Below are 19641 nucleotides of genomic sequence, written 5' to 3' on the forward strand. Positions count from 1 at the left end.
GAAATATTTAAATGTGGCGGTCAAACATTTGTAATCCTCCTTCACAAACTACTAACACAGGTATGGCAATAACGCGCGTTACCAGAAGATTGGAATACTGGAATTATATGCCCCATACACAAAAAAGGAAACGTTCTTGAATGTTCCAATTTTAGAGGGATTTCCCTTCTTAATACAGCATATAAAATTGTGTCCCTGATACTTAACGAACGACTGGCACGGTCTACTGACAATATAATAGGATCCTACCAAAGAGGCTTCTTGAAAAATAAATACCAAAAGGATTGGTAGAATTAATTAAAATGACAATGATGAAAGTCGAATGTAAAGTGCGCGTACAAGGGGATGTTTTAAAACCATTTAAAACCAACAGACGACTGCGCCAGGGAGATGCGCTATAATGCACGCTGTTCAACCTAGCGTTAGAAAAAGTTATGAGAGATTCGGGAATAAACTTAAAAGGTACGATATATACCCGTAGTATACAAATAATGGCATACGCTGATGATATTGTCATAATTGGAAGAACCCAAAATGAAGCAGTGGAGGCTTTCACACGTATCAAAAATGTCGCAGAAAACATCGGACTTCTGATTAACATCCAGAAAACTAAATATATGTCGGCCATATCAAGAATTCAACAAAATAACTTAGAGGTGTAACACGAAACGATAGAAATGGTAGAAGAATTCTGCTACTTAGGATCACTGGTAGACTACAAAAATAACACATCCAACGAGATAAAAAAAGAATATGCGTGGCTAACTGCTGTTATTTTGGCCTGGGCCCTCAACTAAGAGCGAGGAGTATGTCAATAGCAACAAAGTGCAAACTTTATAAAACAATAATACGCCCAGTGCTCACATACGGATCGGAAACATGGGCAATGACGACCCGAGATGAAGAGTTACTGCGAGTCTTTGAAAGAAAAGTATTGAGGACCATATATGGCGGAGTAAACGAACAGGATCTGTGGAGAAGGCGATATAACTTTGAACTCTATAGATTTTTTGGTGATGCAGATATTGTGAAGACCATCAAAATAAACCACCTAAGGTGGGTGGGCCACTTTATGCGGATGGATGAGAGTGATCCCACTTAAATAACTATGCTAAACAGGCCGGTCGGAAGAAGAAGAAGGGGGCGACCTAAACTCAGATATCTGGACGATGTACAGGAAGATCTGAGGGAGATTGGAGTGAGGGGCTGGAGAAGACAGACACTCGATAGGGAAGGATGGAAGAATGTTTTGAAGCAGGCCAAGGCTCACGAAGGGCTGTAGCGCCAACTGATGATGATGATCATATTTTTGAATGAAAAATTTTAGCACAATCAATTTCACCCCTTTTTTCGGTACCACTGTTTCTATTCCTAAATGTATAACCATAAATTTATTTTTAATTTTTATAGATTAAAAACCTTATGCTGTTAAATGTTATGTAATTATTTATAATATAGTAATGAAATAATTAATTTATTATACAAAAGTATTTTTTAAAAATACACAAAATCTTTTATAGTTTAAACTATAAACACAAACAGCTTGGGGTTATCAACATATAGATTATTTATTGGAATGACATATTTTTAAAGAAAAGTAAAAATTCTGAAAAATATATGATGTGATTAAGTTCACAAAATGAAGAAAAAATATTTCAAACTTATTCATTCATTTTCCAATTTCATAAAATTTTCATTGGAAATTTTCAAGTTATTTCCTATTTTGCACAATAATTTCGATACGTAATATTTTAAGGAGGTCTCTTTTAAAAGTATTTACGTTATCTCTTTTCTTGTTTTTTTTTTTTGGTAACATGTATCAGTATATCTTTTAAATTAGGGAAACTGAGTTGTTAGCGGTTTTCATTAATACTTGAACATAATTTATTTAGTAGTTTCTTATTCACAGTTATATATTTTTCTGATTAATTTCTTCTACTTTGCTGTTATTGAGCATATTGAGCATCTATTGAAACAAATTGATTCGCTCTGCTTTATTATTCAGCTGTAATCATATCATAATTGTGGTATTTTTTACTATTTTAAATATGTATATATTCTTCTTTAAAATACCTTTATCATTAAGGCCTTTCATTCCTGATGAAATGTTTGCTGCTCTTACTTAGAGTGTATTTCGCGAATATAGACTTTATTTCTTTCATGCCACATCTATATCTACTTCTCTTCGGATGTCGGGTGCTTTATCTATGTATCTAGCATGTGCTGAAGCTTTCTATACTGGTTCTATAGGCTTCCTATTCTGCTGCAATAAACTCTGCATCTGAGAACAAAGTCTTATTCAATGGATAAATTAGAGTGGTGCGGAATCCATTTACGGCAATTTATCCAGGTTGACTCTAAGGTATGCTATGCCACAAAGTTCTCCAATGTCGTACTCAGACAAGGCGAGGTTATTATGACATAACCATTGCCAGATTTCTTCGCTATAGTAAGGCTTAGGGGTTTCCATAAAACTTTTGTCCAACGGTTGAAGTTTGCGTGTTGAATGTGGGATTAATAAAATTATAACTACGATATTGTCCCTTGCCAGATTGATCATATCTTAATGCGAGTATGGCTGTAGTGCCCATCCAATATGTGGCGCATAGTGTTAAAACCACTGCGTAAATGAATTAGACTGCACCCAACCACTAGGGTGTACGGCAGATATTGATCCAGGAGGAGTACCTTTCATGAGTTGCAAATTTATATTTTTTCTTGGAAAGATTACCACGGGTGGCATTAAAGTCCCTTCATCACTCATACATGAACTCAAAGTAATCAATGATTCTCTTTCAGCAAAATTCAACGATGCGATTTGTCTCTTTCCTTTGCGCCCCACTATTTCTGAAATTTTATTTTCCACTAAGGTTAGGCCTGTTTCATCTATGTTGTAAACCTGATTACGGCAGAAATTGTATTTGTCATATATGGTTTTTCCAGATAATTAAAAAATATTTAAACGTTCTCTTTAATAAACCTATTTGCTCGTGCAAAAGACGTTCCAGTTGGCCTCCCGAAAGCCAATGTATTTTTGTCACACGCTAAGAACAAATCTACTGAAATTTTATCAGCTTTTTTAAATGCATAAAGGGATGATTTAAACCATTTGATTCAGCCAGATTTAATATCATTTGTTTGATATCAAAACGCCTTAAACCATAAAATTTTATTTATATTTGAAGGATATATTCTACCAAGATTTTTCTAAGTCTGAGCCAAGAATAGTTCGTCTTCCCAGTTTCTTAAGTACTGCGGGACATTATAAGTTTTACCTGCTTTTATTGTACCTATCGTTTTATCTCTCACAGCTTGAATATAAGTAAATTAAAATTAAAATTAGTCAAATCGATTCAGTCGTTCTCGATTTATTATAAAAAAAGTTAATGAAAACAAAAAATGAAGTTTGTTAAATACTCCAGTCCCAGAGACGAAAATGTCACTGAACCTCTAAAAATCATACGAACAAGCTGAATTCTGCCGGGAATCTCAATTTTAGGCATCGAGCAAAAAGACAAAAGAGGGAATCTAATCGTTATGAAAAGGTGACCAAAAAAGTGGCCTCTGATGGCGGACATATCCGGAAATGCGAATGCGCCAAATTTAAATTTTCCGACACTTATTAACAGTAGCTATAAAATAGTTTTCAGAATGTGTCTTAGACGAGAAAATTTTAATTAAATATTTACGATAACAGTCTAAAATGTGAAACAATTGTTAAAAAACTTCATTATAAATAAGATTTCATGTGACAGTTGAGACAAATAATAACATAACCCAACTAAATTTGATTTCTTAAACAAGGAAAGACTCTCTTTCCTTGTTTAATTTGGCCTCTCAAGATGGCACTTCCTGTCTAACAATATTTTTGCCCCCACTACCTTTACATTCCCTCTTTTGTCTTTTTGCTCGATGATTTTAGGACTACAAAAAAAGATGCAACAGGTTTACCACTTTTACCCTCTGGCTTTCTCCTAAAACCCCCCTCGTAGAGTGAGGAAAACGGAAAAAAATCGATTTAACAAGATAGTGTACGTTATAGAAAAAAATTTGAAATATTTTAAATAAAAATACCACATAAAAAATGTGGTTTAGATAATTTGGAACAAAAATGTTAATTAGAATTTTTTGTGTAGAATGAACCGTACCCTCAGAAACAATGCTTGATGAGATCGGCAATTTTTAATATCAGTTACGAGCGCAAAATCAATGTTCATTAAAATTTGTATCAGGCGTTAAATAAATAAACGAGGCGCGATTTTTGCCAATTTTTATGATTCTCATGAGATCAGTACAATGTATTCCTTTGATTAACTTGCCATTGTGGAATTTCGATAACTAGAGCCTAGTCTTTAAAACCTATTATTATATTCAGGGATTCTACAGTATTCACTGCCTTCCCTCGCTCAACCGTTTCCATCTCTCTCTGTTGTTCCATTCTCCATCGTTCAGGATTTTCGGGGTCGTCCTCTTTTCCTCCTTCCTATGGGGCTTCATTCGGTTATTCTCTTTATCCATCTGCTGTCACTAGTTCTTCTTACATGTCCATACCACTTTAGTCTTTTTTGTTCTATGTATGTTAGTATGTCTGTTTCTATTGATGTTCTTTGCTTTATTTCGTCGTTACTTCTCCTATCTTACTGCTGTTTTTCTTATTTATGATCCAATTTTCAGTCCCATATGTCATACTATTTCGCACCAATGTTTTATAAATCTGTGATTTTGTCTTCATATTTAGGTGTCTATCCCACCATACTGAGGTAAGTTGTCGGATTGCTGTTCTTGTTTGTCCTAATCTTTGTGTAATTTCTTCCTCTGTTGTTGCCTTTTTCGTGATTATAAACCCCATGTATTTGAATTTATCCTTTCTTTTGATTGTTACGTTGTCATCAATCTGTAGATCTTCTATGTCTTCTTCACTTGTAGATAGGTACTCTGTTTTCGCGAGGTTAATATGTAGGCCAGCCTTGGTATATTCTTCTGGTAGTTTCTTCATCATGTAGCTGAGGTCGTCTTGGTCTTGTGCAATCACTACTTGATCGTCTGCAGAGCTTAACGTATATAGGTATTCGTTCTGTACCGGTACTCTCATGCCTTCGCATTTTCTTTTCCATAGTAGTCAAGGCTATTTTAAATAGGATTGGAGATGTGGAACAACCCTGCAGGAGCCCTTTTGTTGTGGTGAACTCTCCTATGATTCTTGTTCCCATTTTAATGGACACTTTATTTTCTTTGTACAGAGCTTTTGTAGCTTCTATGAGTTCCGTCTGTATTTCTAATTTGTACATTGCCTCCCATAGTTCTGACCTTGGTACAGAGTCATACGCCTTTCTCAGATCCACAAATGCTAAATGTATATCTCTATTTTTTGCTTTTTTCTTTAACAGTTGCTCCGGTGTGTATATGTGGTCTATGCATGATCTTCCTGTCGTGAAGCCTGCCTGATCCTCCCCGATTTTGCCTTTTATCGCTTACTCTATCTTTTCTCGCAGTATCTTCCCATATAATCTTCTCATATAATAAATATAAACCTATAGTACGAAATTTTAGTTTGGAGTTTTGGCAACAAATTTCAGGCATTTGAAATATGCTTAACAAACACTGAATTTAAACTTTCACATTACAAGCGATCTCAAACATTTAAAATTGCTTATTTTCAATTACAGTAGTACGTTTTTCAAAACCACCCATCTTCTACTACAAATTATACTTACAACGATCTTCTTGAAGGCATTTCCCATGACTTTTGGAAGGCGATCTTTTGTAATGTAAAAAAATGCCTCAGATTTGTTAGCACAACTTAATGTTATAGGTTTTGAAGACTGATCTCTAAAAATGAAAATTTCAGTATGACTTATCAATTAGAGTAATAATTTTTGTTGACCTCACGAGAATTGTAAAAAATAGCAAAAATCGCGCAACGTTTATTTATTCAGCATATTTATAAAAACTGACTTCATTTAACTAATCATAAGACTAATCAAAAGATATTAAATTTTTACTTTCGACTTGATTTTTCTCCGACACATTTTATTTAACATTGATTTCCCGCGCGCAACTGACATTAAAAATCGCTGGTCGCTTCACGACTTGTTTCTGAGAGAAAGGTTCATTCTGCAGAGAAAGTGTTTACCATCATTTTTGTTTAAAATCATCTCAGCTACATTTTTTATTTAAAATATTTTTTTTACCGCATACAGGTTCTTTGTAAATCAGTTTTTATGAGTTTGTACACCTCTACAAGAGCAGTTTTAGGGAGAAGAAAGGAGTTAAAAATAGTAAACTTTTTGCATCTTTTTTGGAGCCCTGAAATTGATATCTGGGTATACTTTTACAAAATTATATTGCAATCGGTTCAGTTGTTTTTGAATATTAGCTGGGACAAACAACATGGCACGAGATTTTTATATAGAAAGATATGGCCCAGAAAATATTTTTAAAGTAATTAGCATACTACTATGGGCTAATAATTGTTGTTGCATTAGATGTGCTCTTGTTTGAAATTGTTTCGTTTTTAGTACTACGTAAATAATACGTATTGAATTAAGATTATTAACTCGAGTTTTGGCTGTAGATTTCGTTGCAGTTAAACGGTTGTTACAAACAAATAAATTTAAGTGTATATTATGTACCTCCCTGACCATATGTCTCCAATGTCACCTATTCCGATAACCTTATGATTATTCTACACGAGAAAACCTTTTAAATCCTCTTGCTGGAAATGATACATTTTTAAGTAATTATTTCTTAAATTAAATTAAATGTTTATAGCGCGTTTATCTGGGATAACCCAACTGACATTACTTCCATATATAACGATTTGTTCATCGCTACTTGATTCAGTCGATCGTGTGGGAAAGTAGAAGACAGAGGTGTTAGATAGCAATAATTATGTGAGTACCTCTATATTAATAATTGTTAATAGCTTCTGGTAGCGACAAATATAAGTGATGAAAAAATTCAAGGTTTTAATAATCTAAAAATAAACATCTTTTTTGGCTTTTAAAATAACACGATATTTGTTTATTTTTCGATTTTTTCTGTATGCGATTTTATTGTAATATAATTATAATAAATTAGCAGCTTTCAAAATTTACATTCACTAAAATATTGAAAATATTAAAAAGATAAATATGAAATAAATTGCCATCTTAAAATAATATGCAATGTGTTATCTGATTTAATAGTCTCAACATCCATCTTTGGGCATAGCAATTTAAGTTCTTTCTTGTAAAGCTTTGACATGGTTTACGATTTCAAGATCCCGATATATTAGCTGTTTCCAGTCTGATAATATTTAGTTAATATCATTTTTTTTTCCGTTGCACTTTGTACTTTGTTATTATTTTACTTATTTTTCGTTAGGTTAACCGTGAAGGTGATAGGTAGTTAAATAGGTAGAATACACTGATTGGACCATACACAGACCGCATAACCTGAGGGTTTTCTTCATTTTATTTGTTAAAGCTTATTTTTAAAAAAAGTTTTTAAAATTTTTTTCATGTTTTCTGTTTGCGTTATGTTTGTTTTTTCAATTTATTTTAAGATAGTTTTAAAACGTGTCGTAATGTAGGTTATGAAAATGCTTTCTTGTAGCGTGTCTAAGTTAAATATTATTATATGTTTGTATGGGATTAAGCCACCAATGATTGTAATGAAAATTACATTTTTAACTAGTATTTTTGACACTTGACTAATATTTGACAATTCTGGCTTAATTCCATATAAACAACATTTGACCTAGTGTCTTAAATTATTGTACCACATTGATTTGTTTTTATAGTATCTACTTAATTCCTTAATTGAGTGCACACAAGGAACTGAAAGATCTTTCTTGACCTCATATCATTGTCTGTCTGTGAGATAACTCTTAAATAAACGTCCCACAGCCTTGGAAGATGAGTAGGTAGATTTCTTACGTTCCAAAAAAGAATCCTAGTAAATTTTTGGTAAATAGTTTGAAGATCACCAAAGTTACACATAATTTCTGATAGAGAGTCATCATCATCAACCTGTGTGCGTCCACTGCTGAACATAGGTCTCCCTCAGCTCTTTTCATCTGTCTCTGTCTTGTGCGGCTTGCCTCACAAAAAGCAGAGCCTCAGCTTGCGCTAACACGCTTCACGTCCTCTGCTCTGTAGTGCTTCTTGTCTTGGTCTCCACTCGACAATACGTTTTGTCCATCGCTTGTCTGATAATCTGGCGATGTGTCCTACCCAATTCCATTTTAGCGACGCGGTTTTTTCGATGTCGTCTGTTGTTTTTGTTCTACTAAGTATTTCTTCGTTTGGGATTCGATCTATCAGAAAGACACCCTACCACTTTCGTTCCATAGCGCTTTGATTCACGCGAATCTTATTCACTACCTTTTTTGTAAGTGTTAATATTTACGCTCCATAAGTAAGTACTGGCAACACACATTGGTCAAAGATTTTCCGTTTGGTACATATGGGTAGATCCGATTTAAATACATAGTTTAATTTACCAAACTCTGACCATGCTAATCCTATGCGACGTGGGAGCTCACATATCTGGTTAATGCTTTTAACAATTTCTGGTGGCTTCTGGTATCGAATACTTTCTCGTAGTCCAGGAATATCAGTGCCAATGGTTTGTTGTATTCTGCAAACTTTTCTATCAGGTTTAGTATCACTAGTAAGTGATTGCTAGTGCTGTATCCCTATCCAAATCCAGCTTCTTCTCTAGGGTGATAGAAGTCTAACTTAGCGGCCAGTCTTTTTTTTGATAATTTTTGGTAAAAATTTATATATGTGTGAGAGAAAACTGATAGAATGGTAGTTTTCTAGATCTGTTACGTCTCTTTGCTTGTTTAATAAAACAATGACTGCATTGTTCCATTGAGAAGGAGTTTTTGCTTGGTAGATGCATTCGGTGAAAAGCTTGCGAAAAGCAGGGATAATTTTATTTTCACCTAGGTTGATAGCCTCGATCACTACCTCGTCATAGCCAGGGCATTTGTTATTGTTCGTTTCTAAAACTGCCGTTTTGATTTCGTATGGAGATATTTCTAGTATAAACTCTGATCCCTGGTTTGTGATTTTGGAGAGGGGCTGATCTTGCCTTTCATTGGTGCTCTCATACATTTCGCCATAAAAGGATTAGACAACTGAAAGACTTTTTGGTTCTATCCGTAATAATGTTTCCATCTTTGTTTCTTATTTTGTACATATTTTTGTTGCCTATGCTGTATTTCGCCTCAAAACTTTTAAACTTCTGATTTATTTTAGTTATTTCTCTTCTATTGTTTTCCCTTACGTCTTTTCGGATTGACCGGTGGATATCTTTATTTAATTTCTTCATTGTTGTGTAGTTGGAGCCGTATTTTTCCGTCAGTTTTCTTCTTTTACCAATTAGCTCTTTGGTATTTTGGCTTAGTTTTTTTATGAGACAGAACGGTCGGACAGCACTCCCTTACCGTTTATTTTAGTGTCTTCGTTATGCCATCATTTGTTTGATTTACATCTTCTATTTTGTCTTGCAAGTCTTGTATATATCTGGTTAGTTTATCCTCATACAGATCGTTGTTTTCGGGGTGAATCCATTTCATTTTTCGTATTTTAGGATCATCTTTGTTCTTTCCAATTTGCTTTTAATAGTATTTTAGCTTGTATTTAACAGTATCTGTGGTCGCTTCCTATTGAAAATTTGTTGAGTACTTCGATGTCTTTAAATATTTCTTTTCTGTTTGTTATGATATAATCTATCATAACAGATAGAGAGTATTTAAACTTAACTCCTTCAGGAGATAAACATAAGTACTATTAAATTTGGGTCAAAAGTTATAGAATTTACAATTTAATTATGTTCACGAAATCTGTCATGTCCTTCGATACTCCGTGGTATCGTATTTGAAATGGTCTTGCCGTTTCTTTGGTTAATTACATGATGCCTTATCGTATACAACATACATTATTAGATTATAGATATTACATTTGGTCTCTTATAGTTATGATATATACTTATTTAAAAGCTTTTAGTGTAATGTAGTGTTTCCATGAATTTTTTATTTACAGTTTCACCGAAAAGAAAGAACTGATATTTTTTCTTTCCTGTTGTTCTGTAGAACTGTGGCATGACAATGTATATTTCCATGTATATTCCTTATAATTCATATAGTTAATATGTTTCTAATTCCTTTATTTAGTTAAATTTGTATCAACAAAGGTTGACTAGAATTTCAGTGATTTCCATAGTTACTCATGTTTTCCTATACTTGAGTTATTTTTTTTAATTTTCCAGAAATCTGGTATCATTTTGTTTATCATTAAGTTATAGGAGATTAATTAAATTAAATATGTTGTTATGTTAAGTGAAAGACTTTTGATTGCATAACAAATTATAAACAAACATAAGTTACAATCGTTTTGATAGTGAAAGAGCATACTGAAGAATATTATGTTACAAGGTCACTGATCGAGAGTGACTGCCAAATAACCATGGGCGTACATTCAGCAGGCGCGAGATGCTTTTTTAAAATCAAAAGAAATTTTAACATGCGAAAGTACGACTCCGTATGAGCATCGTTTTGTTATAGGGTATTAGACATGTACTTTAACTAATAGTAGGTCTAAAAAATAGAAGTTTTTGAAATATAAAGAGATCAGAGAAAACAAGTATGTATTTAACCAAATGAATAATCAAATTAAAACCATTAACACAAACAAACGTAGAAAATTTAGTACCTACTTGAAAAATCATCAATATCACCAGTTGGCGCTACAGCCCTCCGTGAGCCTAGGCCTGCCTGAAAGCATTCTTTTTATCCTTCCCTAGTGTCGATCTTCTTCATCCCTTTATTCTAATCTCCATTAAATCGTCCTGCTGATCGTCCAGTTGTCTAAATTTAGGTCGCCTCCTTCTTTTTCCTAACGGTCTATTTAGCATGACTATTTTAGCAGGATCACTTTCATCCATTCGCGTAACGTGGCGCACCCATCTTAAAGTACGTTTTTACTGGAGCGGCTGTTGCGATCATCGCTGAGCGATCGTCGCTAAGCGATGATCGCGGTATACGCTTGTGTAGTCTGTGGCTTTTGTATGTAATTTTGGGAATTTTTTATTCGAGAGATTTCTTCTGAAGACACTGGATATGAAATAAAGTTTGTAGATGAATTTTTCATATCCCTTTTTACTAAACTTAATACAAAATCGAACTGAAGTTCATTCAAACGGAAGAACTGTAAAAACTTAACATCATCTCCTAATAAATGGTTATTTATCCAAATTTTAAAGTATCCTTTTTCTTGTATTCTTTTAAATATTGCATGTTTTTCTAATCTTAGAACACTTAACACATTTTCGTTCTCTATTTCTTCTGCTAGCAGGAATTTTAACAATAATTGTTTTCTTTTGCATATGCTGTTCGTTGCAACAAAACCACTTGTTCGCTAGATAACGAACTACTTACTAATCAAATCATCGCTTCAGTAAAAACACTCAGCTTGCGATCATCGCTTAGCGATCATTGCTCAGCGACGATCACTCAACGATGATTGCAACGGATGCCCCAGTAAAAACGTACTTTTAGGTTGTTTATTTTAAAGGTTTTTACGTTATAGGCATCACCAAAAAGTTAATAGCTTGAAATTATATCGCCCGTTTTTTCTGTTTGTGCTTTTGTTTTCTCTCTCTTCTCTTTCCTCGATATTCTTTAACATTCCCCTAGTCCTTCTGTTGATATTATCCCTCATGTCTTGAATCAATCAGTACGTGGTCTATCTGATTTTGGTTCTGTCGATCTGAGGATGTCCACGTCACTTTATGTATGCGCTTATGTTGGAACTATGTACTACTGATGTTTGGAGATGCTGCGAAATTTACGAAGTCTCATCGCATTATCATTCATTCTTCGTGTATGCTATAAGATCCTATATTTGGTCTATACATTGCTTTTCTAACCTGAGAATCCATGTTTTCAATAAACAACTAAACGTCGTTAGTGGTACATTGTCTATAGGTTTGTTCTAATTTCTCATAGAATTCTTTTTTTTTGGGTCTGACATGAGGCTGTAGTTAAAAAATGTTCCACGTATTCTTATAACACATATTTTATGATATATAGCTTTAAAACCTATAATTGGGTTACTAACCTTTTTGCTAGCTACAAAGTCTACATCAAAGATATGTTGCATTTCATGGCAACGTATCTTTGTTGCCTAGTACTCAAAGTATTAGTATATTTTACTCAAATTCATCTTTATAGTAGCAGTCCTTTTTCATCCTACTTTCTGTATAGCTACCATGTCCATATTATAATTGTTAAGAGTATCCAAGGGGCATCTCATCGCTCCTGCAGAGTACAATGTTCTCACGTTCCATGATCAAAATCGAATATCTTTTTTTCATTTGCCAGGTCGTCTACATAAGATCCGTTCAGTTTTTGTTTTTTCAGCTCTGGTAACAATGCTTTTTTCTAGGGTAGGATTGTTAGCCCTACGCCCAACCCTCAGACTCAGACTCGGGAGACCACAGACTCTTCTGGTAGGGTTAGCTTAATCTGTTTTTATTCGCGGGTGGTATTTTATTTCGCACCTACCTGCCGGTCTTAGGACCGGTTAGGACGGTCTCCTAGAGAAAAAAGGAGGATAGGACTAAAAAAATTATCGTGGCTAAAAATTTTTTCACTCAATATAAAATTAGTTTTTCGTGTAGCAATAAGAAAAGTGAGGCTCATTCATCAATATCACCTGGAGTAAACAGTAAACCGGACTTTCAAAATAATGTTATTTTAACAATTACTAGTATGACACCTTTATTTCAGTATCACAAATTGTGTTAAATAACGTCTGCAGGTCTGTCTCACTTTCAGCGATAAAGACTGTATCGTCAGCATAACGGATGCTTTTTATATTTTCACCATTTATCTTGATACTTTCTGTACAGTTTTCAAGTGCTTGCGTAAATAACTCTTCGGAATATATATTAAATAGTAATGGTGAAAGTACACAGCCCTATCTTTCTCCTCTACTTATCTGTTGCGCATCCGTGCTATTTACATCTAATTTTACCACAGCCTGTTGGTTCTAACAGAGATTTCTCACTATGTTGATATCACTTTTGTCCAGTCGTTTTCTCTTTAGACATTCTATGAGAATGTTATGTTTAACTTTGTCAAAAGCTTTCTCATAGTCTATAAACGGAACGAAAAGATCTTTTTGTTGGTCTCGATATTTTTGGGCAAAAGTTCTGAAACTATACAGAGCTTCCACTGTTCCGAAGCCGTTACGAAAGCCAAACTGTCTATTACTCATATCCGCTTCGCACTTTCTGAATATTCTTGCATGTATAATCTTTAAAAATGTTTTTAATAAGTGTGACATTAGGCTGATTAATCTATAGTCAATACAATGTTTGGGGTTATTGGTTTTTGGTAGCGCAACAAAGGTCGGTAGCAGCCATTCTGTAGGTATCTCACCAAATTTGTATATGTTGTTAAACAGTATCGTTACTGCACTTAAATTGTCTTCGTCTATAAGTTTAATCAGCTCGATATGAACTTCATCTGGCCCAGGGGCTCTGCTAGATTTTGAGTTGTTTATAGCATGTTGGACATCAGATTTTAATATTATTGGAGCTTCTTCGTTATCAATTTGTGTTAGTCCCGTTCTTGTGTGCTTGAAAAGATCTTCAATATCTTTAGTCCATACTTGTTTTATTTCAATTGGGCTATTAATAGGTTTATTGTTTTAACAATTAATCGGTTAGGTGTAGTAGTAATTCTTTCACTTTTTTAAGTAAATTATAATGATCATGCTTTTTCTGCAATTCTTCCACTTCGATGCATGTTTCCATCATCCACTTTTCCTTAGCGTCTTTTATTTTGTTCCTTATTAATTTATGTTTTTCTTTGTACTTATTTGGGTTTTTGTTTTTATATTTTCTTCTTTGTTCCATGATTTCCAGTACTTCTTGAGTCATGCAAGGTTTTCAGCTTTCTGTTTTCTTTTGTAGTTTCTTTCTGTGTTTTTATAACAGAATCTTTGATTTTGCTCCACATAATGTTCACATTCTCAGTGTTTTTCATTTCTGATGTTAATTTCTTCATTTCTTGATCGATACGAGATGATACTCCTTAGAAACTTTAAAAACTAAAGTGTGAATCCAAAACATTATCATAATTATTATCTATTATAAACCAAATTAACTTAACAAATTGAGTAGAACAATTTTGTTTTTTTGTAATTTACATCATCATCATCATCATCAGTGGCGTTACAGCTCTTTATGAGCCAAAGCCATCTTCAGAACAATCCTCCATTCGCCCCTGTCTCTGGCAACTCTTCTCCATGCTCTAATTCCGATAGACTTCAAATCATTTTCTAGGTTGTCTTGGTACCTAAGTCTCGGTCTTCCTCTTCTTCGTTGTCCGATCGGCCCTCTTCGGTCAAAAACTTTTCTGACTATGGCATCTTCCTCTCGTCTGATTACATGACCTATCCATCTGAGGCGTGCTACCTTAATGAATTTTACAACGTCAGGTTCTCCAAATCTTCTATACAACTCAAAATTGTAACACCTGTGCGACAAACCTTGTTCTTTTATGCCTCCATATATTCGTCATTCGTCAATTCTTGGTCATTCTGTGTTAGTGTCCAAGTTTCTGAACCATATGTTAGCACTGGTCTTATTGGTGTTTTGTATACAGTCAGTTTAATTTTTCTAGGCATTTTTGAGGCCATCTGTCTTCTTAAGCCATAGTAACACTTATTGGCGAGCACTATTCTTCTTTTGATTTCTTCACTGACGTTGTTATCTTTGGTTAGCAGCGACCCTAAGTATATGAAGGTGTCAACACCTTCCAGTTCTAGGTCATCAATTATTATTCGTGTAGGTGTCGGGTTGCTTGACCTAGTGCAACACATATATTTGGTCTTTTGAACATTTATATTTAGTCCCATTCTGTGTGCAGATGCTCTTAACGACCGAAATGCTTCAGTCAGAGATTCTGTGGACCTACCTATGATGTCTATGTCATCTGCGTATCCGACAATTTGTACTGATTTGTTGTAAGTTACCCAATAATGTTTTAATAAATGTATCATAAAAACTATAATTATAATTGCTTGCTATCTCTTACTAATTATTTTGAAATGGTATTTAAAGTTTGGTATTTAATATTTGTTGTATTTAAAACATATTATAATTGATGGATATTTATAGGGTAATTTACTTTTAACGCTTTTTAAGCACAAAAGATGATAAACATTATTAAACACTTAATACCTACGGAATATCAAGAAAATATTTTATAATAAAATTTTCAAAATTTGGTGTTGCCTTATGCGTATTTACCATAAATATTAGTTCATTGCTCACTGTCTATTCTTAATTTCTTAATGATTTGTTTAAAACTAATAAAAAAATTAATAAAATAGATCTTTATTGCGTTTAAGTAAAAATTAACACATTTTTTTTCTTTAAGTTGATAGGTGTTAAAAGATTTAAAGCGTAATGGTTGCATATATGCAACATATAACAATTTTTTTTTATCAAATCATGGAATTTTTAAGATATCTATTTGTTTTGTTGAAAAGCACAATTTGAATTTTTTATAAAAGGTATAATGAAGATCTCGTTCTAATTAGGTATTAGATATTATGTATTAGATAACCTCTTTATCATAGTCTATGATAAATATGATTTACTTATACGCCAGTACAAATGATAGGATGGGTGGTTCCCCATGTAGCCAACGTTTTTTTTTTCTTCTCGTCTAGAATTCGTCTATACTCCACCAGCGGCCTGCGAGTGACTAACTGGCTTATTGTATATCCTCCATTAATTATTATACAAGTCATAATTGGTACCAAGTACCGTCAGGCAATATAGTCCTACAAAGTTTGACAGCTCTCTGAAGCATCGCTTAGGCAACACTTTTCCCATTGTGCCATGTATTCCCTGGACACGATGGTTTTACACAGCGGTATTAGAAAACATCAGCACTCGCAGCACAAATCTGACAGTTTGATATGTAAGTTGTGATGGGGCTGTCAAGTGATTTGTCGATTAAACATGGTGAAAGTATGCATGTGTGTATGTGTGAGTGTGTATCACGTTTAATTAACAAATCTACAGTTAGTAGAATTTACTTGCTTAGTCCACAGCGTTACAACCCTTCGTGGGTTTTAGCTGACTTGACAACATGCCTCTATTTCTCCCTATTTTGAGCAATCTCCATTAAATTCTCCGTAACCTTTAGCTTTAAGATCTCCTGTTATATTATTTTGTCACCGGAGTCGAGGTCGACTAGATATTCTTCCAGTCAGGCTTCTTCCCATACAAGTCATAATTTATTTATTATGTTAGAGTCTGAACATAGCTTTTCAAGCTCTTTGTTAGAGCTTTGTATCATGTATTGTTCTGATGCACTATCAGACCCAAAGATCTTCCGTAGGATTTTTTTCCCAAACACAAAGTCTCTCTTAGTTTGCCTTTGTTATCGCCTATATTTCGATAGCAAGATCACTACTGGTCGTATGACTGTTTTTTATAGCTATATTTTTTTATGTCTTGTTAGTTGTTTGGATTTTTTAAGGTTTTGAAGGGCATAAAGACATCTGTTTGCGGGCTTGTATTATTTCGTTTATTTTGGTGTGATTCGTTATTGTCTTCAGTTATTGTTGTTCCCAGATACTTAAATTCTCTGACGCGCTCAAAGTTAAAGTCATCGACGGTACTTTTATGTCCGATTCTATCTCTGTTTCTGTTAATGCGGCTCATATACATATATTTAGTTTGTTTTCGTTACATTGCATTTTATTTTTATTCTCTGCTTCCGTCTTAAACATGACTAAAGTCTTCTTCATCCTTAGTCTGTCGTTTCCTATTAGATCGATATCGTCTTCAAATGCCAACAGTAGGTTTGGTCAGTCTCGATGGAATACTGTAGTTGATTTTTCGATTTTGCACTTCTCATTATCTGTTTCAGAGCTAAGTTAAAGATTTGTGGTAAAAGTGCATATCCCTGTTTTAGTTTATTGTTTATTCGGAGAGCGACGCCCAAAAAGTAAGTCAAGTATCTGGGAGTTACTCTCCACCAGGCCAGGATAATGCTTAATATCGGTCGACCCAAATCCTAAATGAGAAGGGCGCTTCACGGTGTTGTTTAGTATGTCGTCCTCTCCACGGCCCCAGTCTGGAGTGAGGCGGTAGAAATATCAACTTACAAGAGGCTCATGGTACGCGTCGACAGAACTAGTCTGCTGCGTGTAGCATGTGCCTACAGGACTGTGTCAGCTGCCGTTCTGTGGGTGATCACTGGCTGTGTTCCTTAACATGTGCTAGCCAGGATTCATAACCGTAGGGGCGGAACATTGGAGAGCGAGAGATGACTGAAATAAAACTGGCCGAGAGACTAGTTTCAATCGGTCAGTGGCAGCAAGAGTGGGAGGCAACACGTGATGTGGCGGAGTGGACGAAGTCACTAATACCGAACCTTCGAAGCTGGGTGGACTGTGAGCATAGGCAGCTGGATTATTATCTGACGCAAATGCTCACAGGCCATGGCTGCTTTCGCAGCTACCTTTTCAGGTTTATAAGGGCTCATTCCAATCAGTGCCTTTACTGTAGTCTCTCAGATACTGTGACACACATAATTTTGGAGTGTGAGCGTTGGGCAGATGAAAGAGAGAAGTTTAAAAGAGAGTGTAACTGCAGAAAAGATTCTATGAGAGAAATGGTGGAAAAAATAATGAAAGATATTTGAACTAGATAATTGTGAACTTCATTTTGTTATTCTATTTTTTTACTAATATTTAGGAATTTTAAACATGTATTTATCATTCTTTGTTCATAATGAATATTTTATGTAGAGCTATATGGGCATCTGGTAAATCAATTCCACCAATATGCTTATTATATTAAGTAATAATAAACAGGCTAGTCATCTTTGATAATGTTTTTTTTTTGTATTTATGTAGATTTTGATTGTTTCTCATACATTTTTTCAGCAATTATTGGCTGTTGCATATCTAAAGTGGGCAATAAATTTACTATACGATTGTAATATTATACTTACGTCTGTGATATTATTGTGTACGGTAATAAAATGTGGATAGTGTATTTCTTTGAAAATTCCTTTTAAGTTTAGTACTTTTTATTTGTCATTAAATCGGTGTGGTAAATCGGTAATGCTAAAAGATAAGTGGTAATTGCATAATGTTGCATTTCTACATCATAGTCTAATACTTAATAACTCCAAATAACAAAAACTAGTGTTTGTATGTAATAAAACGTTATCTACACCTTGTATCCATATTTATTGACTTGAACTGGTATTAGACACACTTAAAGTTATAATCAAAAATCGATTTTTTTTTAAATTTAACCCAACTTCATAATGCGAGTGATTTCAATCTGAAGCGTAGCCTGTGCATAGTAGGTATTTTATAGTGAAAGAGCTATGTTGTAAGAATATTATATTTTTCATTGCAAAAATAATAATTGTATTATACTTATAGTAAAATAAACATAATCGTCATCCAACTTATGTATCAAATGAAAGATCTCAATTACTATATCAAGTTTGGCATATCCTCCTTCTTTGCTAGTGAGCAAAACTGGTGAATTTTCTAATTTATTATTTATTTGTCAACTTCATAATAAGGGAAGTTTTTAAAAACAATTTAAGCTAACTTTTTTAAAATTGAAGTAGTTAAAATGCAACTTTTGTAGTTGTTCATATATCTTCTTTCAATTTTTGATATCACGTGAAACAATCATATTATTTTTATAAGGAAATTAAATATTAAGTTACATAAAATATTTTTTAACTATTACTACCAAAACTATATACAAGAACTTCAGGCATATACAAAAAAGGTGATAAAAACATAATGGACAAAAATAACAAAAGAATAACTAAAAGTGTACAAAAAAATAGAGATAATGGAACCAAGAAAAAGAAAGGGACCAAAGACAAATTGAAAAAGAAAAACTTTTTTTAAAAAAGAATTATTGAATGAAATCTACAATACTGCGGAAATCGGAAAGAATCTGTGTTCATCCCAATAATCACAAAACCCAACGCAATAAAATGTGAACAATTTAGAACGATCAGCTTCGTAAACCATATAGCCCAGTCAGGTTATGCAAAGAAAGGCCTAACCTTGCATAGCGAGCTATTCAAAATTTTATTATTCTAACCTTTAGGGGGGGGATCAATAGTAGTGAAAATTTAAAATCGCGACTGAATGCAACTATTACGTTAGCCGCCATCTTGAATTTTAAAATAAAAAAGAACCATTTTTCGTATGAAGTTCGTATGAAGTAAAGCTCCATGGTATGTATCTAACTAAAGACTTCACAATGATCTGGACTTTCCATTAATCAAGGGCATAATAAAGAATCATTTATATATATATATATATATATATACATATATATATATATATATATATATATATATATATATATATATATATATATATTCATATATATATATATATATATATATATTTATATATATATATATATATATATATATATATATATATATATATATATATATATATATATATATATTCGGTTTTTTATAACGTCTTACGACGTTGTCCGACTTCCAAACGCCACTGTATTCTGTCTTGAGTTAGGTCTTCGTCCAGATTTCGAGCGCTAATCGCT

General features: G+C 33.6%; 1 protein-coding gene across 1 annotated transcript in view; it reads left to right on the forward strand.

The window, feature by feature from the left end:
* Positions 1 to 6737: 6737 nt before the first annotated feature.
* The window catches only part of LOC140443886 (inter-alpha-trypsin inhibitor heavy chain H4-like), an 81291-nt gene continuing 68387 nt past the window's right edge, over positions 6738 to 19641 (forward strand). The window contains exon 1 of the mRNA XM_072535386.1: positions 6738 to 6893. Coding sequence (XP_072391487.1) covers positions 6892 to 6893 — 2 coding nt within the window. The 5' untranslated portion in view covers positions 6738 to 6891. The remainder of the gene's footprint in view (positions 6894 to 19641) is intronic.

Source organism: Diabrotica undecimpunctata, chromosome 6, assembly GCF_040954645.1.
Source record: "Diabrotica undecimpunctata isolate CICGRU chromosome 6, icDiaUnde3, whole genome shotgun sequence".
NCBI lineage: Eukaryota > Metazoa > Arthropoda > Insecta > Coleoptera > Chrysomelidae > Diabrotica > Diabrotica undecimpunctata.